At 27.0% G+C, this 22,111-nt stretch overlaps 3 protein-coding genes across 3 annotated transcripts; 2 read left to right on the forward strand and 1 right to left on the reverse strand.

Moving 5' to 3' along the window:
- Positions 1 to 4,500: 4,500 nt before the first annotated feature.
- On the reverse strand, positions 4,501 to 5,940 carry LOC129605973 (trypsin-1-like). The gene is made up of 4 exons (XM_055516014.1): positions 5,740 to 5,940; positions 5,268 to 5,679; positions 5,074 to 5,186; positions 4,501 to 4,533 (listed from the first exon to the last, which is right to left on the reverse strand). The coding sequence occupies exons 1-4, from the start codon at positions 5,938 to 5,940 to the stop codon at positions 4,501 to 4,503; spliced, it is 759 nt and encodes a 252-aa protein (XP_055371989.1).
- Positions 5,941 to 7,377: 1,437 nt separating this feature from the next.
- LOC129605974 (trypsin alpha-3-like) lies at positions 7,378 to 9,530 on the forward strand. Its single transcript, XM_055516015.1, has 5 exons — positions 7,378 to 7,459; positions 8,521 to 8,666; positions 8,781 to 9,198; positions 9,280 to 9,414; positions 9,478 to 9,530. The coding sequence occupies exons 1-5, from the start codon at positions 7,378 to 7,380 to the stop codon at positions 9,528 to 9,530; spliced, it is 834 nt and encodes a 277-aa protein (XP_055371990.1).
- Positions 9,531 to 13,297: 3,767 nt separating this feature from the next.
- Positions 13,298 to 21,286, forward strand: LOC129605975 (coagulation factor X-like). Its single transcript, XM_055516016.1, has 7 exons — positions 13,298 to 13,431; positions 17,005 to 17,469; positions 17,524 to 17,947; positions 18,304 to 18,473; positions 20,384 to 20,524; positions 20,599 to 21,019; positions 21,102 to 21,286. The coding sequence occupies exons 2-7, from the start codon at positions 17,032 to 17,034 to the stop codon at positions 21,275 to 21,277; spliced, it is 1,770 nt and encodes a 589-aa protein (XP_055371991.1). The 5' UTR covers positions 13,298 to 13,431; positions 17,005 to 17,031; the 3' UTR covers positions 21,278 to 21,286.
- Positions 21,287 to 22,111: the final 825 nt, after the last annotated feature.

Genomic DNA, 22,111 nt, shown 5'->3' on the forward strand with positions numbered 1-22,111 from the left:
CCTATAAATATTTGCAATTACTATTTTGGAGAAAATTTATGTTTGTCTTGAAAATAGAAAACAAACATAGAAACAGGTTCATTCAGATTTAAGGTTCAAAAACGAAATTCTATTTATTTCTTGTGTAAATTGAAAAGTTATTATATTGTATTAGGTTTCTTAATCTCAAATTTGCTAGAATTGTTTGTAATTGTTTTTGTTTGTTGTATATTAAGTTTTAAAATTTAATCTCTTTTTAAACTATTTTAATTAAATTCAAATTTCAATATTTAAGATACTCTTCGTATCTTGTGTTCTTTCGGTCGGGCTTGACTGCACTTTGTCTAGTTAAAATCAAAAAAATTATTTTAATTGGCATTTAGTTAATATAAACATTAAAAATATCAGTAAAAAAAACTTTTGTTGAAACTTACCAGCTCAGTTTGGTTATATCATTTCAATATAATTTTGAAAATAAAATGAAGCGTTGAAATCTTTCGACTTCCATCAGTTGACGTTATTAGTTGATGCTTATTGGTTCCAATAAAAAAAATACCTAATTAGGGTGGAATTATGGCGATTTACTTACCTTAATTTAAGTCAAAAAAATGACTTTAACTGTGAAGATTTCAGCAATCATCATTATTATTATTACCGAATCTTTCATAATCTGTTGAAGCAGAAAACTAAATTTCTTTTATTGAATTATTTTAAAAATATTTACTAAAAAATTCACACACAAACATTGCTTTAGATATTATTAACTTCGTTTAGATTAATTTTTGACATTTTAAAAATTTGACAATTCAAGCCAACTTCACAAAGTTGCCATAAAATTTGTTTTAGGATTTTTTGTCGAGACTCGAAATTTTGTTTTCGGAATTGCCATATTAAAAGTATAAATATATTTTCTTTCCCCATGGGCACAAAAAACCAATCTCTTGCAAAAACATCTTTTTGTTTTGAAAGTTTGTTAAAAAAACCTAAATTTTTTTCAGATTTACATTTAAATTCAAACAAATAATGGAAAACTTTTAAAGACACCTCACTTTGAAATTACAAAGAAAAAACTGTGAACAAAATATAGTTGATGTACCAACAAAAAATAAAAAAATTGAATCGAATTTCATGTTTGGTTGGTAAACAAAAATTACTCTGAATCTGTAAATTCTACTTGAAAAAGGATTAAGATTTCTTCTTAAGAAAATTCAATATGTGAGAAAAATATAACTATAATAGTAAAGTTATTTGTTTTTACCGACCGTTTTGTGTAAACAATAGGTAGGTTATGTGATGGCAACAAATTTTTGCATATCGAGTTTCCGGTAGGAACGTACTTCTCCATAGTAGGGAAGTGTAAATAAACTATTTTTAGCAACCTGTCGGTCTGTCCGTCTGTCGGTCTGTGTGTGCACGCGTGTATCTCAAGTTCGGCTGAACCGATTTTGATGAAATTTTATATGTAAGTTTGGTTCCACCATGGCACGGATCGATCAACTTTTGGTATATATCAGGCCTCGGCAACTAGACGTTTACTACGGGCCAAATATACATTTATGTGTATATAAAGAGAAATAATCAACCGATTTCATTGAAATTTAATATATGAACTCCTCGTATCAAAACAATGAACATATAAATTTTTTGGAAAGATCAGGGCTCGAAAACGGATTTGCGGGTCGATTTTACATTTTTCACCATTTTGAAGAAAGTATTCAACCGATTTACTTGAAATTTCATATATAAGCTTTGCTCGATCATACGCAAAAATTCCTAACTTTTGGAAGAAATCAGGCATCAGCAACTGGGCGTTTACTACGGGCCAAATATACATTTTTGTGTATATAAAGAGAAATAATAAACCGATTTCATTGAAATTTAATATATGAATTCCCCGTATTAAAACAATGAACATGTAAATTTTTTGGAAAGATCAGGCATCGGCAACTAGACGTTTACTACGGGCCAAACATACACTTTTGTGTATATAAAGAGAAATAATCAACCGATTTCATTGAAATTTAATATATGAATTCCTCATATTAAAGCAATGAACATATAACTTTTTTGGAAAGATCAGGGCTCGAGAACTGATTTGCGTGCCGATTTTACATTTTTCACCATATCCACAGAACCAATTGATGGAATTTCTTGAAATTTGATATTTGAGTTCTGGTTGTTGCCGAAACTAACTGGCGAGCATTTCAGGGAATTCGGGTAGCACAAAGCGAAACTCTACTAAGAGCCAAATTTACATTTTTCTAAGTATGTTAACTATAAGCTTACTAATGTCCTAAAAATTGGAAAGAAGTATTTAACAGACATTTTTATAATATTCTGTAACACTTTCATTTAACTAGACAATAGACAATGCGGTCGGTTATGTGCTGATCACATCAGATTTTTTTGTTTTTAAGCTCATGTATATTAATAGAATAGCTCTTTAAACGAATACTGTAATGCCAAAGAGTAAAGGTTTATTCAATAGCATATATCCTAATAAGTAACTGCACTCCTGGTTACAGAAATCGAATGCGTTTTCATTACTATATTAATTTTAAGTACTCTGCAGTAATTAGTAATTCTCAATATTGAAATATATGTATGAACAACCGATATTTATTCAACGAACTGAAATAATGATTTAAGCATTTTTTAAATATTTTATTGAATCGAATGTAGTATGCTAAAGTTTGTTTAGAAATAGGTTAAAACAGTTCGTGGGATTTTAGAGGTTTTACGAAATCTTTACGAATCTTTTTAAAAATTTTAACTAACAACTTAAATCAATGTATAAAAAAATGAATTCAATTAAAATAATCTCTGGAGTTTTAAAATTTTTTCACTAGACTTTTTAGATAAAGAAAAGTGAAGGGTTAAGAAATCGAACCGTTCCAAATTTAAGTACCTAAGAACCAGGGATAGAAAATGTGATACTATTGTTACAAATGCGATGTACTCAGCTGTAAACTGGTACAGAGGTACGCTCAACAAAAATGTGATATTTTCTATTTGTATATATGTATGTACATATATTCATTATATAAAAATAATGATTCCAATGAGGAATAAAATCCAAAATTTCTCTTGTAATATGTCGAACACAAAAATTTATTTTGTTTGTCAACTTTTTAACTATTATTTATTGCACATGTAAACTCAGCCTTTATTTGTCATTGATACGCCATTTATTGTGTTACCTACAACTAAAGAAGTCAGAGTTGCTTATTTTGTTTATAACCGATTTGTATTAAAATTCGCTGAATGAGTTTGTCATCGTTATCATCATTCGGCGCTACAACCCTAGGTAAGCCTTGACCTTCGTCACAATGCCCCCCCCCCCATGTTGATCCATCTTCAGCGGGTGTTCTCCAATTTGGAACCCCCATAATTTGTACGTAATTTTCAACATCATCCAACCATCTTGTTCTGGGTCTTCCTCTTGCCCGAATAAGATAACAACGATTTCTAAAAATTATACCTTGTGCCCTTTCTTCACCCATCCTAGCCAAATGACCAGCTCATCTTAACCTTAGTGACTTAATAAATCTGACTGTATCTGCGCCCCGTATCAGCTGCTCAAGTTCACTGTTGCTTCGTTTTCATCTTCACCATTTGCAAGTCTTAAAAATCTTTCAAAACATTAAAAATCATTCAAAATTGCATTAAAAATCTTTCGAAAAATATTTCGTCAGAAATTTGTAAAACATCCATATCAACTATTGTTATCACCATTATTCACTACTGTATATTAGTGTACTACATGAATAGTCAAGGTGTATTCATGTTTTGTACGTAAAATCGTCAATTTTGAGTTTCTTAACAATAACTTTGATATTATTGAATGAGTTTGTAGATATTTGAATTTTGAAAATATATATTTCCTTTAATTTGCTGGATAATAAGTAATGTATCGAAAACTTAAAGCAAGTTCTTAAAATTTGATAGTTTTGCTATTACCCAAAATCTAAATCATAAAAAAATATTGCAGACATCAGGTAAATGTACAAAATGCTCAGTACAGATAATATACAGATGTACTCGTTTTCGCATGTTCTTTGAACACATTTAACACGTTTTACTGGCAAAACTACAAGAGATAGAGGAAAATGTTATATTGGTTAACTTTTAGATCTCATCAAATAAATAAGTATTGTAAAATATTTTTCAATTTTTCCTTTAAAAAAAAGTTTAAACTCACCTTTTTTCAATTGTTGGTAAAGGGGCTGTGAGCGAAATAAGCTGGACGGCATTAAATACCTGCCCCCGAAAGGATAGGCAAGACTTATGAAAGGATAGGTTGTGACGTTTGAGTGACCGTTAATTTCTGATGGGCCTATTTTGTTCCTAGCATTTGCCACAATCCTTGTTCCTTATTTGCCACAAGAAAGTGTAAAAACAGGAATTTTTTACTATAATAATTACTGTTTGAGTTTTTACTTTTTATTAAAGCCTTGAAAATTTTGAAGGCTAAAAATATTTATTTTTGTATCTTCTGGACCATAGAAGGTTTTTCAACGTTTAATGTGTTAAATTAAATTTGTACAAGGAACACTAAAAAGGTAAAAAAACTAAAAAAGAAAGTACATAAAATACAAAATAGAATTTTCTGTTGATTTTAAACTTTTTGTTTAAAGATTCTACGGAAGTTATAAGCAAAAAATTTGATATTTTTGAGCAATCGTAGGAATTTATCGTGTAGGAACCTCGAAGACAATTGAGTTTAAGCACGCATATCTGGGCAACATCTTTACCCATTTTCGATTTTCCTTTAAACTGTGGCATGTATATAATTTACACTCTTCAATCAATATATATACGTATATGAATCAAACTAAGCTTAGCCAGTGTTGTTTTGTGATCACCCAAATCAATAACGTTTTACATAACTGTCGTTTTGGTAGTTTCCTTAGCCTTAGGTAGAAGTAGGAATGAAATAAAGTTTAGTATAAGAAATATTAATTTTTTAAATTAAAGACAACATTCCATGATGTTTATATTTTAACTATGACAACATTAAAATTTCACACTTTATTTAGAGATTTTGTTTTTAATTGAATTTATTTTAGTTTCAATCCAATCTTTAAGGGAAACTATATCAGTATAGACACCACCTATACCACATCCATTCCCGTAAGATACTATTCCAATTAATTTATCATCTACAACCAACGGTCCACCGGAATCTGCAGTACAAGCGTCATCACCTTTTAAAAATGAAATATATTATTTTCGGTTACTTAGAGCTATAGTAGCAAAATATTTGCAAATGAAAAGAAAGGTTTTACCGTTTGTTTTTCCAGCACAAAGTTGATTTTCTGTTAGCAGTTCGTAATTTTTCTTACATTTTTTCCAATTAGTTATTGGTACAAAAGCTGTTTTTAATTCTGTAGAAATATCATCAGCAAAAAGTGATTCATAACCCCAACCACTTACTCTAGCTATTGTTCCAGATTTATAACGTTCATCTGCTAATTTAATTGGCTGTATACTATCTGTATAAACTAAGTTTTCCGATAATATTAATATTGAAACATCAAAATCCTTAGAAACACTGTCATATGATTCGTGATCGATAATCTGTGATACTGATATTATCTCACCATCCTTGTCAGAATATTTACTACCAGCACGAATTTTCATTGTTTTAAGATGTTGTTCTTCAAATTGGGTACAATGAGCTGCTGTCAGTATAATGTTCTAAGAGATAAGATTAGATTAATAGATGAAATACAATTGAAATTTTAATAACTTACTTACAGAATCAATTATAGAACCGCCACAATTATGAATTAGTTCGTCTGTCATTGTCACGGAAACAATATAAGGAATTAATTTAATATTAGTAAAATTTCCGCCAACAATTCTATCTTCTTCATAAGGTTTACTAACGGTACTGTGATAGCATGTAAAAATTATAAAAATAATAGAAAATAAAAATGTTACTTTAACCGGTGACATTTTAAGCTCAATGTGTATACATTTACTTTTGAACTAAATTCTAATTAGTAGTTAACTTTATTAAAAATAAACGATTTTAAATTGAAATATGAATTTAAACAAACATAAAAAAACAAAAATTATTTATGTATATGTACTGTATTTACTTTCCCGATTGGAGTTCTTTTAAGTTCGAATATGGACTCTTCTACTATGTATATATTCAGTATATAGTATGCATTCTATACACTATGTGCATGTAGCATACATAATATCAGTGCTATATGAATAACTAATGGGATAGGTACATACATACCTTCATATGTTTATAAAATAACTTTAAGATTGAAATATCTAAGTAAATTTGCCAAAAAATTTCAAAACCGTTCCCTGTTGTTAGAGTTAGGCTTAAAATTTTCTTTGTTACTGCTCGAGAAAGTTATATGAAACAAAGTCATTATATTATAATATAGAGACTGCATATATGTGTGTATAATACCTAGAGTCATCTGTTTAAATATTAAAAAAATATTATAAAATAAAAATAAGAAATGTCTGTGTTTTATAAAAATATTTAAAGCTTATATTTAAAATAATAAAATTCATTTTCTTGATTAATTTTCTTGATCTTCAATTAAATTTAAAAATTTAGATTTTATGAAGAACTGACCTTCTAAAAATGATATTGTAAGTATGTATTAGTTTTATAACTTATATATTAACGATTAAAATATATTAAATTGTTACTGTCATAAACAAACCAAATTTAAATATTAAATTTTGAGAACTTCATTAAAATTAAATAAAGTTCAGAGAAAAGGAGAAAAAGGAATATAATTATTAATAAACTTTTATTGTAGTAATGAAAAACAGGAGAACAATATTAAGATGTTTACACGGCTTGTTTAAGAAAAATGGATACATTTTTCAATTTGATCAAAATTCGCATAAATTTTATGCAAATAAAGATTAAATTTGTTTCTTAAACTTTCAAAAACACATTTTCAAATAAAATAACGTGTGTATGTATTTTGCTTGTTTGCCTACAGATATACTTAAACAGAGAGTTATACTGCCAATATTATTTTGGATTTTCATAGAATATTTTTTTTGCACAATATTTTATAAATTTATTTTTTAATTTATGTATACATTAATTACATATTAAAGATTTTTGCGTCACAAATTTGTTTTTGAACGTGTGCTTTCTAATTAACAGCAAAATAAAAAAAAATCTTAATAATAAAATACTATATTGTGTGTACTTATCCAGAGGAACCAGATCATATTTGGCAAATTTGAACAGATGTTCGAAATTATAATATTTTCTACGTACCATAAAAATGATAGTAAAATTACACAAAATATATTGAAATTTCTTTCAAAAATATATAAGAAATGTTATTTAGCAAAAAATAATTAGTTGTTGTTGTTAACATAACGGAATAATTTAATAAAATGTTAAAATTTTTAGTTATTACAATCGTATTTAAAGTAATCATAATAGCAAATGTAGCGTTGCCATATAATATTGATAATGGTAATTTGTTATATTATAATTTTTATTTTTTGTATTTGGTGATAATTTTTTTTTCCAATAAGTTATTATACCTATTGATGCTGATATTCTGTTTATAGCACTTTTTGTGTTTATTTGTATGTGTTGTGAAAACTGTTATACACGGTATAGCGTAAAATTAATGTAGAATCGTGTGATAGTATTTAAGGTTTTTTTTTTCAAAGTATAACGATTTTTCTACATTGGATATCAAAATTTATCAAATAAAAATTTTTGTAATTTTGTATTTAAATCAACATTATCAACAGAGTATCAAAAGTTAATTTTATATTTTTTTTGAAAAAACGTCAATTTGAAGAGTATTTGACAATGATTTTATATGAAAATAAATTGAAAATCAATCCTTGATACTTCAAAAATTAAGTTGTAATAAAATCTTTAGTTTGTATCGAATTCTGATTTTAGTTTATTCAAAATAATTTAAAATGAATTGGTAACACCTATATAACTTAATATACAATACAAATAAATATTATACAAGTAATTTTCAAATATTCATAATATTCGACGTTAAAAAAACTAAGAAAAATTAACAGTAAATATTAATAACCTCAAGTAATTGTAATATAAATAAAAACTACGTCAGGCTAGTCACCTACCTAGTTAACTGACGCTATGAAACTAGTGCATGATATCATGCACTAACCCTATGCTCCTTCTAGGAGTGAATAAGGAAAAAAAAATATAACATACATGCGTACAAACATAAGGTCTAGTTGTAAAGAATAACCCGCATAAAAGAAATTTCTCTTTGTTATTCATTTTGTTTCTTATAAGCTGAAATTTCTTTTAAAAGATTCCCTCTTAAGGGAAACTCGATTTCTTACAAGAGCTGAAAAAAAACATAAGGAGTATTGTTAGATTTTAGATACGAAAATATTTTGAGAGAAAAGCTAATGAGGGATTTAATTTAAATTCAAAAAATAATTTCATAACTCAATTTATCTATTTAAGATATCTAGACCCAGAGTAAAAAAGATTTTAATTCAAATTATTTAAATTGTATTTTGCATATATTTTAGATTCCTTTAACCAAAAACGGATTAAAAGAGTGGTTGGTGGTGCTCCAGGCAAAATTGAAGATTTTCCTTTTTTAGTTTCCATTTCTGTTCAGGTTCCTAGAACTGTAATCAGACTTCATTTATGTGGTGGCAGTATTATTACTCAGGTAAGACTATATTTAAAGGATATTTGTTTAAAACCTAATTCATATTGATAACACGATACACTTCATATATATACATATACACTTACATATGTATATTATATATTTTAATTGTAGAATGCAGTCTTAACGGCAGCTCATTGTACAAACTACAGCAAGAAAATTATTCAAACTTTCAAGGTTCGCGCCGGAAGTTCTTATTGGGCACGAGATGGCATTTTAGTGAATGTTGAAAAAATTATTCAACATTATCATTTTGATAGTTTAACATATGAAAATGATATCGCAATTCTGATCTTATCATCAATATTACCTTTTAGCAAATATATTAGTCCCATATCGTTAGCAACGCAGCTCAGACCATCTGGTACCTATGGTTCTGTAATGGGTTGGGGTTTAAAAAATGAAAGGGGAATAAGTCCTTCACAAATTTTTAATATAGTCGATATACCGTTAATTGATTTAAAACAATGTCAAAACATATATTATACATCTAATTTGGAAAAAGGTGTTATTTGTGCTGGCTATCTTAGTGGTAAATTCCAATATTATTCACAAAATTGTTATAAACTTATATTATATACTTACAATATTACAAAAATTCTTAAATTGATAGGTGGTAAAGATGCATGTAATATGGATTCCGGTGGTCCTCTAATTGAAAATGGTGAACTAATTGGAATTATCTCACTTGGCGTAGGTTGTGCAAGACCGAATCGGCCTGGCGTTTATACAGATATTGTATATAAACGTAATTGGATTATTAATGAATTACAAAAACATACTTTGTAAAAATATATTTTGTTTCCTTTAGACTTTTCTCAAAGAAATTTACAAAAAATAAATGTTTCCATAATGCAACAATGAACAGATTTTTATTGTCTTGCGTTACCAATGTAAACGTTCATACGTACATATTGTGTATAGTTATAAAATTTTTTTAAAATTAATAACTAAAAAATTAGATTTTAATTTTATGTTTTTTTATAGCAAAAAGAGAATACTTTTCTTTTTTGCTAGTTCTAACGTATATACATAAGGTAGGCGCAGAAATTTTGAACGAAATGGGTTTATTAAAAATCGTTAGCTAAAATTTATTAACATCCTCAAGCTTTATTAATGTATTCCTTGGAATACTTCAAAATATGCAAACGTTCCAAAAACTTCCAAATTATTTGAAGTTGAATAAATTTTTTGAGATAACAAAAGAGCATTTACGTGGTTAAATCTAATCACTCTCCAGTGTAAATACATAGGCAAAAGATACCAAAGGAGTGCACAGTTTGAATAAAAGTAACGAACTTCATAGGAAAATTAGTTTGTTTAATGAAATTTTTAATAAAATCTACAAAACTTAAAAATTTAACCTACTATTTTACAATAGAAATAAACTAAATTATTGTTAAATCTAATCATACAAGCAAAGCCAATGACAATACTAGTCGAAACACTATTTTTTTGAGTATATTTAAAACAATCTGCATCATAATCATGCGCCGATATTTTAACCGGGCCAACGCAGCAATCCAACATTATTTCAGCTGCCATTCTATTTATGGTAATTCGGGATTTTTTTATTCTAATTTTGATATAATTTATTAATATATTTTAAATTTATATGTAATATGTATGAATATGTCTTATTATACAATGTTATACAATTCTTACTAATATGAAAAAATATATTTTGTAATTTTATAATGGCAATATATGTACATTCATTAGTAACCGCTTAATAAACACCTCATTATAAGAAAATTCTTATGAACATTTATTTGGTAATTAAAAAAAAAATTATAAGTTATAAATTGGTAAATAAGTCTGAAATATTACAGAAGAAGGAAACAATTTTTGTGAAAACATTGTCGAAGCTCAAATTCATTTTTATTTCCACATTTCGCAAAAGCTGCTCTGCGATTCTACTTCAGGTTTATTGTATCGACTTTATTTCTAGTTATTTTTTTATTAAATAGAGCCCATATGACTTTGTTTCAGTCAAAGAATTTAAAAAAATAAATGAATGGCTAGTTAGAGTTATTAATAAATTTAATATTTTCGTTACTCAAAAATTTGATATTTACTGAATTTTTTTCTCTGAAACACTTGGCACTTTTGAAAATCAATTTTATTATACCCTGCACTTCGTGAAATGCACGGTATATGGAGTTTGTAACTACATGGAGGAGTCAACCGCGATATGGACATATATATGTATATATTTTTGCTCAGGGTAAAATTCTGCGTTGATTTAGACATGTCCGTCCGTCCGATCGCAAGTTGTTTCTTTTGTGCCAAGGACGAACCCTATTGTAATTGGACTAATTCAGACAACGGGTTCGGGTGGCTGCCATACAACTTTAAAAGCAAAGTTTTTATATTCGGAAAAATAATAAAGTCAGATATATCAATTACAGGTCAGATATGAAGTTTTAATTGAATTGCTTGACAGGTTCGAGTAGCTCCCATACAACTCTAAAAGCTTATTTTAAATATTTGGAAAAATAATAAAGTCAGATATGTAGTAACATTGTAAGAAAATCCAAAAGTATTTTAATTTTCCTTGGAAATTTTATATATCAAAATATGACAAAATCAAATCTTTTCTCCTAAATAAAAACTGCGGTCAAGCTTAAGGTTGAATTAACAATTTTTTACGGTGTTGTTGTGCGAAAAAGAGTTCCAAGAGTAAAGAAAGGAGAAACTTTTATTTGTTTTCTTTTAGTTGTTCTGTTAGTTATAAAAATTTAATCTTACCTATACTTAAAGAAATCAAAATTTGTCTATTATTTTTTGATAATTGTGGTTTTACGCTAAGTTGTAGCTTCAAAAATGTGAAGCATGAATTGATAAAAACTTTTTAATCAAACGCTGGTTTTTAGAGCCTGATCAGATATCTCATTATTTTACTCGCCAAGTGAGAAGAAAGTAAGTAAATATCATATATTTGTATAATGTAGTTTTCGAGTGGGAAGAATTATTTCGTATTGCGTATCTCATTTTTTTTCATATGTATAGAAAATTTACTCACGTTGTTTTTGAAAATGGGGTATGCAGTTGATAATTTGAAAGAAATGCAAAAAATTCATTTAGAAAAATGAGTAATTTTATTGGAAAAATTAAATATTCATTGAAAAAACGAAGAAATCTGATTTGAAAGTGAATAAAAAATGAGATGAAAAAGCGAGATACACAATAACGCCCTTGAGTTTTTCATTAGTTGCATATTAGAGAGTGCAAAAGGCGCCAACATGTAAATCGAAGAGAAAAGAATAAAAAATTTTGAGAATTTGTAAAATGTTTTAATTTTTCTCAAAATAAATAAGCAAGGTTCTGAGTTACCGTAAAAAGCTTTAATTTGTAATTATTCTGGTGCTATATAACCACACAAAATACTGATTTTATAGAAAAAGCAACATAAACTCTAAAAGAATGAAGTTTTTTTCTGGTTTTTTTATTTTATTATGTTTTGCTTTTTTTAACTTTTGTATAAGCTTACCTTAAATGTTATCTTTACCATTTTTAGATAATCGATAGTGATTGCTATCTTTATTTTCTGCAAAATGTATCAAAATGTTGAATTTATTTTCGTAGTTAACTTAAGTTTAATAAGAATTTTGCGACAAGAAAATTTTAAATTGACTCAGTAAATAATATAAATATGTATGTACATATATCTTGAATAAGTATGTTTGAGGTACATGTTACAATTTGTAAGAATATCATTTAATGTATATGTAGGTGAACCGCATTCAATTGCAATATACAAAAACACTTTCAATTTACTCGCTTGGATTAATATGAAGATTATTCACCACACCATACTTAATTCACCATTATTTTAACCGATAAGAGTAGGAAGGTCTTAAAATGCCTAGTTATATTTTAATAGAAATTTTTGTTTTTTAATCGCAAAAAATTCCTTATATATGTAGGTAAAAATTTTACCTTACAAAATCTATATTATAAAATTTTGTTACGTGAATCGTATCTTACGGTTTCTGTCTGAGACAATCAATATATCAGCGCTTTTCTATTAACGATATTATGTATTATGGCAGAAGCAACATGAAATTGCATGTGATCATTATGTTAAAAGAGTGGCGTTCAACTTGTATGTAACCATAATCAACACTGTTCAAAAGCTTTATTCTCTACATTAGAAATATAACACTAAAAGGGTTCTCAAAAAAAATGTGTTTATCAAACTAGCTGTATATATTCTATAGCTTCGCCTCCAAAATTTTGCAACATTGTTATAGATATTTTATACTTTGACCTTATAAAATATAGTACTGAAAAAGGTGGCTTATATGACTCTATGTTATCGCAAAAATACTAAGAATCTTTATAGTTCATGAGTCGAGTCAAAAATTTCTGGTTTTTTCCAACCTAATTTCTATAATAAATTCTATTTGCTAATTTGTAGCAAATATGATCACAATTTGTATTTGTGTAATCTTTAAACAAAAAAAACATAAACGCGTTATAATTTTGCAGTATAATATTATACCTGATTTCACTGTTTTCTTCTTTTAACGAGATTTCAGAATTCAAATGTAGGTCGTTTGTCTCATTTTGAATCTAATGTTCATTTGTTAGAGAACAGAAAATAAAAACTTACCATTAATAAGATTTTTTTATTATTATTGGTATTTAGTTTGCTAGGAGACGTGAAAACTATTTGAACCGCAAGATATCAAAAATTATATTAAAAATTTAAAAATTAAGAACTTTATGTTTGTGCAAGAATTTTTTAATTTTTATAAAGGTTTGGAGATTACAAAAAATTTTTCGATAACAAGTTATGAAAGAATTATTGTTTTTGGTATTGTATTGATAATTAATTTGTGAGCAAACACTAATTTTCAATATTTTTATTTTACGTTGTAATGGAATATGTATGTGTGTGTGTAATATGATTTGGTTTTCATCTACCCAATATTTTAAAGAAATAACCAAACTATTATTAAGAACAAAACTACATATTTATTTAGCGGTGTACATATGTACAGAAATCACAAATTTTTGTTAAAAAATAATAGAAAAGAACAAAGATGTTTTTTTTTCTGTGTATGTACATATTCATAAAAAGTTGTCTTTAGAACGACTAGAGGCGTAAGTGATATTAAAGTTTTCTACACTCAGTAAGATTTTCTTGCTATTGTTCACTGTTAGTTAAAAAAAATTAATGAAAATTATGTTAATTATTAACCGATTTGAATGCAAACGGTATATATGTGCCTATGATATAAAAGTATATGCAAATGTACATTATATATAAAATATATATTATATAAACTTCTAATCTGTATAACATATACATATGTAAGCATTATGTTTTTGGTTTGAATAATTCGCTCTCCTTATTATTATAATTATGTATATAGTGTTGCAGAATGTATGCAAAAACTAAAATTAAATCAAAGTTTCAACATAAATTGGTTTTTTCGCTCACTTCAATTTTCTCGTTTATTTTTTTGGCCTGTGAGATTTAGCTGAGTTCCAATGTATAAAGTTTTTCAATTTTCCTTAGCTTTACTATTGCAATATTCTGCAATGATTAGTACATTTGAGCTGGTTTTTTTGAAAGTGGTATAAGTTCAATTTTTAAAAAAACTAAGTTAATGGTAATTTTGATGAGCCATAGACACCTTCTCTCCACAGTTACAATCACAATTTCAATAGAGTTCTACTTAGACATAAAACCAACATAATATGTTATTATGGCCATATTTTTTTTAATTAATTCAAATGCAAAACCTTAAATATCTCAATATATGAAAAAATGGACTTATACCACTTTCAAAAAAACCAGCTCTTATTGAAGGAATTTTTTTTACTTTTCTAGTGTAACTAATCTATATGTTAACGGATTTCAATGTGTTGAAAAAGTGCTTTTAGGAAACTAAATAGGTCGTTTAAAACTGAAAAAAAGGTTCTTAAAAGTTTCTATTATACTGCAAAAATGATACTAATAAAAATCAAAGTATCGTTCTCATATCAAGAAATTTACAAAACTAAACATAAAATAACAAAACTTAAATAAATAATGTTGAAAAACAAAATAAATTAAATAACAAGTAAAAACGTTTCAGTCGGTATAAACCGATTGAATTATACCCTGCACCTTTCGTTATAGTGTAGCAACTACTCGAACCTGTGAAATCATTCTATAGAAACTTCCTGGACATGTCTGATGTATAATTGGACATCCGACTGCCAAGTTTCATGAATCTGACTTTATAATTTTTCCAAATATTTAAAATTAGCTTTTGGAGTTGTATGGCGAGCACCTGAACCTGTCAAGCAATTCCATCAAAACTTTACAAATATATTTGACCTATAATTGGACACATGACTGCCAAGTTTCATGAATCTGATTTTATTATTTTGTCGAATATAAAAAATTTGCTATTGGAGTTGTATGGCAGCCACCCGAACCGGTACAGCTATCCTATTATAATTTTTGTAGCATGTGTAGAATATGATTGGACATATGTGTACAAAATTTTATATTTTTAGCTTTATTAGTTTTGGAAATATTTAAAATAAACTCTTTGAGCAAGAATATATATATATACATATGTCCATACCGCAGATGACTCCTTCAAGTAGTTACAAACTCCATACCAAAGTTAATATACCCTTCACGAAGTGCAGGATATAAAAACACAATAAAACAAAATATAACTCAAAAATAACAAACAAAATTTAAAATTCAGACTTATGAACACCAAATAAAACATGTACAGTAAAACACGGTTAAGTGGAAATCGATCAGCCAAGAAAATTTTGTCCACTAAAGCGTGTTTTCCACTTATTCGAATTCGACTTAAAAAATTACCTCCGATGTCAAAGAATTGAATTTATTAAAAACTGGTTCTAATTATAAGTTAAAAATTAAAATTTTATTTCAAAATCAACAAAAAATCAAAAAATTGCACATTTAACTTCATTATAAAAATAATAATAGCAACGGTAAATTAATTTCCCTTAATAGAAAACTTGAAATAAAAATGTAGCTTGCTTAGGTTTTTTTCCTTACAAATTCAAATTAATTTTAGCTAATAATATTATAACTTTAATTTTTCAACACTCAAAATTTGACAATGACAGAAACTAAAATATTTTGTGTAGCTACATAGTATTGCTTTTCTTATTTTGTAGTTGAGAGTGTAGTTTTTCATTTTTGACATTTATGCTAAATAAAAACAGGGATGTGCAGTTAACCGAATAAATTTACATTATTAAGTATTACATGAGGGAAAAATATATGTGCAGATAAGCGTGTTGTGCACTTATCCGAATTCCACTTAAACGAATTTTTTTATATGAAAAAATCGAAAAAAGTACAAGCCACGAAAATTTGATGCAATTAAGCGTGAAATCCACTTAAGCGTGATCCACTTAACCGTGTTTTACTGTATAACAATAATTATAAATTAATATGTATACATAATGTATTTAAAAAATTGTGAAATTAAAATCGATCTTCAATAGTTGGCAAAATATGCAAAAACAAATGGTGAAATAGGGGAAAAAAGGCAAATTTTGTTAAAAGAGGTTAAAAAAGGTTTTTAAACCCGAGAACGGTTTGAGAAAGTTTTTCCAAATTAATGACAAATAAAAGAAATTTCTATGAAACGCATTTAGTAAAAATGTTCTGATAAGCATTACTAATGGGTAAAAACCTATTTTTAGTTGTAAAATCCGTTCCCTGGACATTTCACATTCACTATTATGTCAAATTTTATTTTGAATTTGATTGTAAAAAGTACCTGCAAATGTTGGTAGCTGTAGCGTCTGTAGATAATTTGTAATGCAGAAAAATTAAGTTTACATTACAATCAGCAAAAATGCAGTTACTATAATTGCCACCTCAGCCTTTACTAAAATCATACCAGAATACTGTGATATTAGGATTTATCAATACGTGATTATTCTATAAAACTACAAATAACAATTTGGAGATTTAATTGTAATATCCAATTAGATAAAAATTTCAAAATAAGATTTAAGATATTAAAAATCTTTTTAAATGGAGTCCCTGTTAGAAATATTAGAGCCCTGTAACTATAAAATCGAGTTTGCAGAGCTTAGTGTAAATATTTTTTTGTATCAATTGAAATTTTTGCAAAGACTGTTCCAGCTTCTAAGTAAATAAATTTTAATGCATCATAGATTTTAATACTGAAGCTGACTTTGACAGACAGCGGTCGTAACCATTCTAATATTTAATTTTTGTTATAAATTAAATTCATTACCTTAGATTATTAAATTTAATTTTTCTTTAGCTGATACAATTAGATTTAGAAATTAAATTTTACTTTTCTTTCTTTAGATATAAAAAAAAAGAATAAATTCAAAAATGTTTCCAAAAATTTTATTGATTACTCTTGCTATGTGCTGTACAAGCAATAAAGCTCAAGATGAATTAAGAGATGATCAAAATATTACGGCATTGATATATAGTTATGATTATTATGAAGATGATAATAGCATTCCAAAACGTGGAGATTTAGGAGAAATAACAAAAAATATATCAAATACTAAAAGGCGTAAAAGAAGTTTGAATAATATTCGTGGAGATCAAGGACCACCACCTGATGATTTTGATTATTATACAAATTTTATTGATGAAGAACCAGTCAGAGGAGATCTAGGAAAATTCCTATTTAATTCACTGGGAAATAATGGCGGTTCAACAACTGATATTACACAATTTCCGTATCAAGTTTCTTTAGTTAAATATAACAATAATACAGATCAATGGGAGCATAATTGTGGTGGTAGCATTCTAAGTCAGGTAAACATTATATAAGTAATAATTTTGATTAAAAATTTCACCTACATTTTCCAGAATATTATAATTACTGCTGCTCATTGTACGTATATTATTACAAAAAGTACAATAAAGCTACATAAAGTTAGAATTGGTAGCAGTTCATCAATATCTGGGGGAGAATTATTTAACATTGATAAGATTATTAACCATGAATACTATAATAATTTAAATATTGATAATGATGTAGCAATTTTAATTTTAAAGAAAATTATAAAATTTTCAAGAAAAGTTAATAGGATTTCAATTGCGTCAAGTAATCGACCAGCTGGTACAAGAAGTTTAGTTAGTGGCTGGGGATATTTAGATGAAAATACTCTTATACCATCACCAAATTTAAATTATATTAATGTTTCAATAATAGAACGTGAAAAATGTAATAAAGCTTATGAAGATTTTGAACCTCTAACAGATAGTATGATTTGCACAGGACACATAGAAGGTTATTATAAAAATTTATGAAATAAGTGCATACATATATGGATCATTTATTTTAAAGGTGACATAAGCCTTTTTGAATTTCCAATCTCATTTACTGGTTACTGTCAAATTGACAGATGTCAAAATAAGTGATTCATAAATGATTTTAGTTTAATTGATGTCAAAAGATTTCTAAATTTATAAGTTCAGCGAGAATAATTTTAATTTAAATTCGTAAAGCTTGCATTTTAAATTGTAATTTAAATTATCATTTCCCAGGAATTGAAAAGCTAATTATTACAACAATTAAAAAGAATATTCAAAACATAATTTATATGTATTTAGCGAATTTTTTAATTAATTTTTTTTTAATTAAAGGAAGGAAAAATGCCTGTTCTGTTGATTCTGGTGGTCCACTTGTTGAAGGTGGAGAATTAATTGGGATCGTTTCATGGGGTATAGGATGTGGTTATAAGAATAGACCTGTGGTATATACAAATGTATTTTATATGGGTGAATGGATTATCGACAAAATGAATTTATATTCAGTTTGATGTTACTGTAAATAATAATGTTTTTTAAATAATAAAATATAATACTAATTATTTTTATTGATCAATATTTTAATAAAATATAATATTAAAATTTATTTTTTTAAGAAAATCCAAAAACAAATTATATAGGTATATTTGTATTTTCAATTAATTGAACAGATATTGGACAATATCGTGAGTCAAATAAACTTGCCGTAAAGCTTTAATTAAAATTTTCTTTCGTTTATTTTATATTGTATGTGAATTTTGTACAAAATTAGACACTTTTTTGAATAACAATTTAATAATGGATCTGTATATACTTAGTCATAAGTACAAGTACAAGTTTAGGTCTCATCGTAGCGCATCGAAAAAAAAACTAAAATTTTCGAGAAATTTCGAATTTTGTAAAAAACAATTAAAAAAAAAAACAAAAATTCTGACTTTGAAGAGCTGTATCTCGGAAACAATGGCTCAATTCGAAATAATTGTAAAATCAAAGTTAAAAAACAATCAATCACCTGTAAAACAAACACCAAATGATAACTCTATGTTGTGTGGTTTCGAAGTTATAAGAATTTATTTATATACAGGAAAAAGCCCAGTACCTTTTTTTAATAGGCTGTAGCTCGAAAACGAGTATATCTGCAGTCCGCCCCCTCCCCCCTAATCATACCATTTTTTTAATGAAAATTTGTTAAAGAATCATCCTTGACATTTTTTGCCACCTTATGTTTCGCACTTTGTATATACATATAATAATTATATTTTGTTTATTAGCTGAATACACACATATTAATTATTTGTGAACCACATTACTATGAACACGATAAAATATTGTAAATTATATGTTTTTACTGCTTATTTGAATTTAGATATTATATTAATGCATGTGTTGTGTAAAATTTTGTGGACGAGCACTAGATAAATAGATCGAAGATTTGTTGAAGAGATAACTGGAGCCGTCGTTTACAATTATTATCAGGTGAATATTTAGATTAACGTTCAATCATTAACATCAGTATGTGCCACAAAGAAGTAAAATTAAAAGTTATCATTTAAGGGGTGTTTATTATATATTTCCCATATTTATTTATATGTATAAAATGTGCATATAAGAATGACGTGGTTATGCATCTAAAGGTGCTTAGAAAACTTTTATATTCAACACTTAATAAAGAATATTTTAATTTTAATTGGGTTTTCAATCCAAGAAAACTTAAACGCACATAACGGCTTAATTTAACATATCATTTATTTCTTGTTCAGCAAGTGTACATAAATATATCAATAGAGGAATTATTTGAGATTATTTTCGAAGTATGACAACCAGGTTTTTCACAAATCTATATAGTTTTCTCTCATTTTACGTTTTGTTTTCTCAGCTTCAAATGTTTGGTTATAAAACAACATTTCTATTCATATACATAGATTTTTTCTGCAAATGATCTTAATTATAATTGCAAATGTAGCTCATTTTAACTGAGAAATTGTGATAATTTTATTTTAGCTAAAATTATGTAATTTAATTTGGGTTTATACAGGAAATTCTAATTAAAATAATGATAATAAAATTATATTCTTAATTGGTTGTTTTAATTCGAAAAATCCCATCTATTTAACAAAGTCTGTTTCAGAAAAAAGCTGAAGAAATACTCTCCTTATTCAAATAACACAATACAGAAAATTAAATCTAAAATCACTTAACTCTTTAAATAGCGTTATTTCAGAATTTTTCTATTAGATGTTTACATTTAAGTTGTTTTATGAATAAATATTTGAACAGTTTTAAAATAATGAAGGAGATTTTATATAAAAAACCAAAAATTATTTTGGTTAATACTCTGTGACTTTTGAATTTTATTACGAAAATGTTGGTTAAAGAAGTATTTTTTGTGATCGCATTTTGCTTCACAATTGGCAAGTGCCAAAGTAGCACTGGCAATCGCATTGTTGGTGGCGCTACAGCTGATATAACTCAATTTCCATATCAAATTTCATTAACAAAAATGAATTTTTATACAGAGGAAAGAGAACACATTTGTGGTGGTAGTATTCTTTCAAAGGTATTTGCGAAACAGTAAATATTTCAATAAAAACAAAATTATTTTTTTTTAGTAATTTTAATTAATTTTTGTAGAATATTATAGTTACAGCTGCTCATTGTACACAAGGACCACCAGCTTTATTAAAATCTTTTCAAGTTCGTGTTGGTAGCTCGTCTTCACTTAAAGGTGGGAATTTGATACAGGTTGCTGATATAATAGATCATGAAGATTACAATGGTTACACAATTGATAATGATATTTCAATATTAGTATTGGCTGAAAATTTAGTATTTTCACCAAGTGTTCAACCAATATCTATAGCATCAAAAGAAAGGTTACCAGGTGCTTTATGCGTTGTTAGCGGTTGGGGTTACTTATTTGCCAATTCTAATGTACCCTCGCCCGTTTTAAATTACGTTCAGGTACCACTTATTGGAAAATCTGTATGTCAATCAAAATATTTTGAAGGTGAAGAACTTACAAAGAGTATGATGTGCGCTGGATATCCACAAGGTTAATATTTGTAATTACTTTACTTTACTTTTTTGTATAAATGAAATAAATTTAATATAATTTTTCTTCATTATTATTTTAGGAGGTAAAGATTCATGTACAACAGATTCAGGTGGACCACTTGCTGAAGGTGAAGAATTAGTTGGGATTGTTTCTTGGGGTATCGGGTGTGGAGCAGAAAATAGCCCAGGTGTATATACAGACGTTTTTTATATGGCTGATTGGATTAAGGATAAAATGCAAAAGTATTCCGTTTAAATATCTGATTTGAAAGAGGTGTCTTACATCCGAACATTAAGAATAAATTCAACTTACATTTTTCGATATATTTTTGTTTAATTTTTTTTAGTTTTTGCAAAAATAGTCTTTCAGAGTACGGTAACTTCTGAACGTAAAACAAAAATTACCAGTTGCCAAGTGTTTTCGAAGAAATTTTAAATTTTGTAGTGGAAACAATTTTTTCAATGTAAAAGAATTCAAAAATATTTTAAATTATTTGAAAACAGTTTTACTATGTATATAAACTTCTACTTGAATTATATTTCAAATAAAATTGTAAATGCTAAAGCAATAGAATTGCTTATTCTAAATTATTCTAAATAATATTAGGAAACGTTTAAATAATAAAATTTTACACTTAACTCTATTTTTAATAAAAGTGTTCAAATCATTTCTGGGCTTGATATTGAGGAAAAATAATGCAACAGTATAGCATTTAATTCATATGTATGTAGTGAATCGTAAAGTTTTTGGTTGTATTAGTACAACTGGTATCACGCATTCTTCCTGTTTGTTTTTCTTTGTTTTGAAATTTCATTCTTCCCACGTATTATATATAAACGTTTTATTCGAACCCAAATTTGTCTTCTTACCTTACATTTACTCAATATTTGTTCTGTTATGCTGATACTCCGTTTCTTTGCGTGGGGTTATACTGGGAATTGGAAAAAACGCAACTTTAAAAAAAATTATAGTCTTTCTTTCAAAAATGTTTGCAGTCTTTCAAATTTCTTCCAAAACTGATTCTTTATGATTCCAAAAAATTGTGGAAAAAAGACCATTAGACATATATGTTTAGTAGAAATATTCTGC

Source organism: Condylostylus longicornis, unplaced genomic scaffold (assembly GCF_029603195.1).
Source record: "Condylostylus longicornis isolate FDR11 unplaced genomic scaffold, ASM2960319v2 ptg000016l, whole genome shotgun sequence".
In the NCBI taxonomy this organism is placed as follows: Eukaryota; Metazoa; Arthropoda; class Insecta; order Diptera; family Dolichopodidae; genus Condylostylus; species Condylostylus longicornis.

Coding starts and splice junctions, on each gene's coding strand:
- LOC129605973 (XM_055516014.1), bottom strand. CDS start 5,940: ATGTCACCGGTTAAAGTAACATTTTTATTTTCTATTATTTTTATAATT. Junction 5,680..5,739: donor GCGGTTCTATAATTGATTCT/GTAAGTAAGTTA, acceptor CTTATCTCTTAG/AACATTATACTGACAGCAGC. Junction 4,534..5,073: donor GTGGTGTCTATACTGATATA/GTTTCCCTTAAA, acceptor TTACCTTTTTAG/TGTTCCTTGTACAAATTTAA.
- LOC129605974 (XM_055516015.1), top strand. CDS start 7,378: ATGTTAAAATTTTTAGTTATTACAATCGTATTTAAAGTAATCATAATA. Junction 8,667..8,780: donor GTGGCAGTATTATTACTCAG/GTAAGACTATAT, acceptor TTTTAATTGTAG/AATGCAGTCTTAACGGCAGC. Junction 9,199..9,279: donor TTGTGCTGGCTATCTTAGTG/GTAAATTCCAAT, acceptor TTAAATTGATAG/GTGGTAAAGATGCATGTAAT.
- LOC129605975 (XM_055516016.1), top strand. CDS start 17,032: ATGTTTCCAAAAATTTTATTGATTACTCTTGCTATGTGCTGTACAAGC. Junction 17,948..18,303: donor TTGCACAGGACACATAGAAG/GTTATTATAAAA, acceptor TTTTAATTAAAG/GAAGGAAAAATGCCTGTTCT. Junction 18,474..20,383: donor ACAAAATGAATTTATATTCA/GTTTGATGTTAC, acceptor ACAATTGGCAAG/TGCCAAAGTAGCACTGGCAA.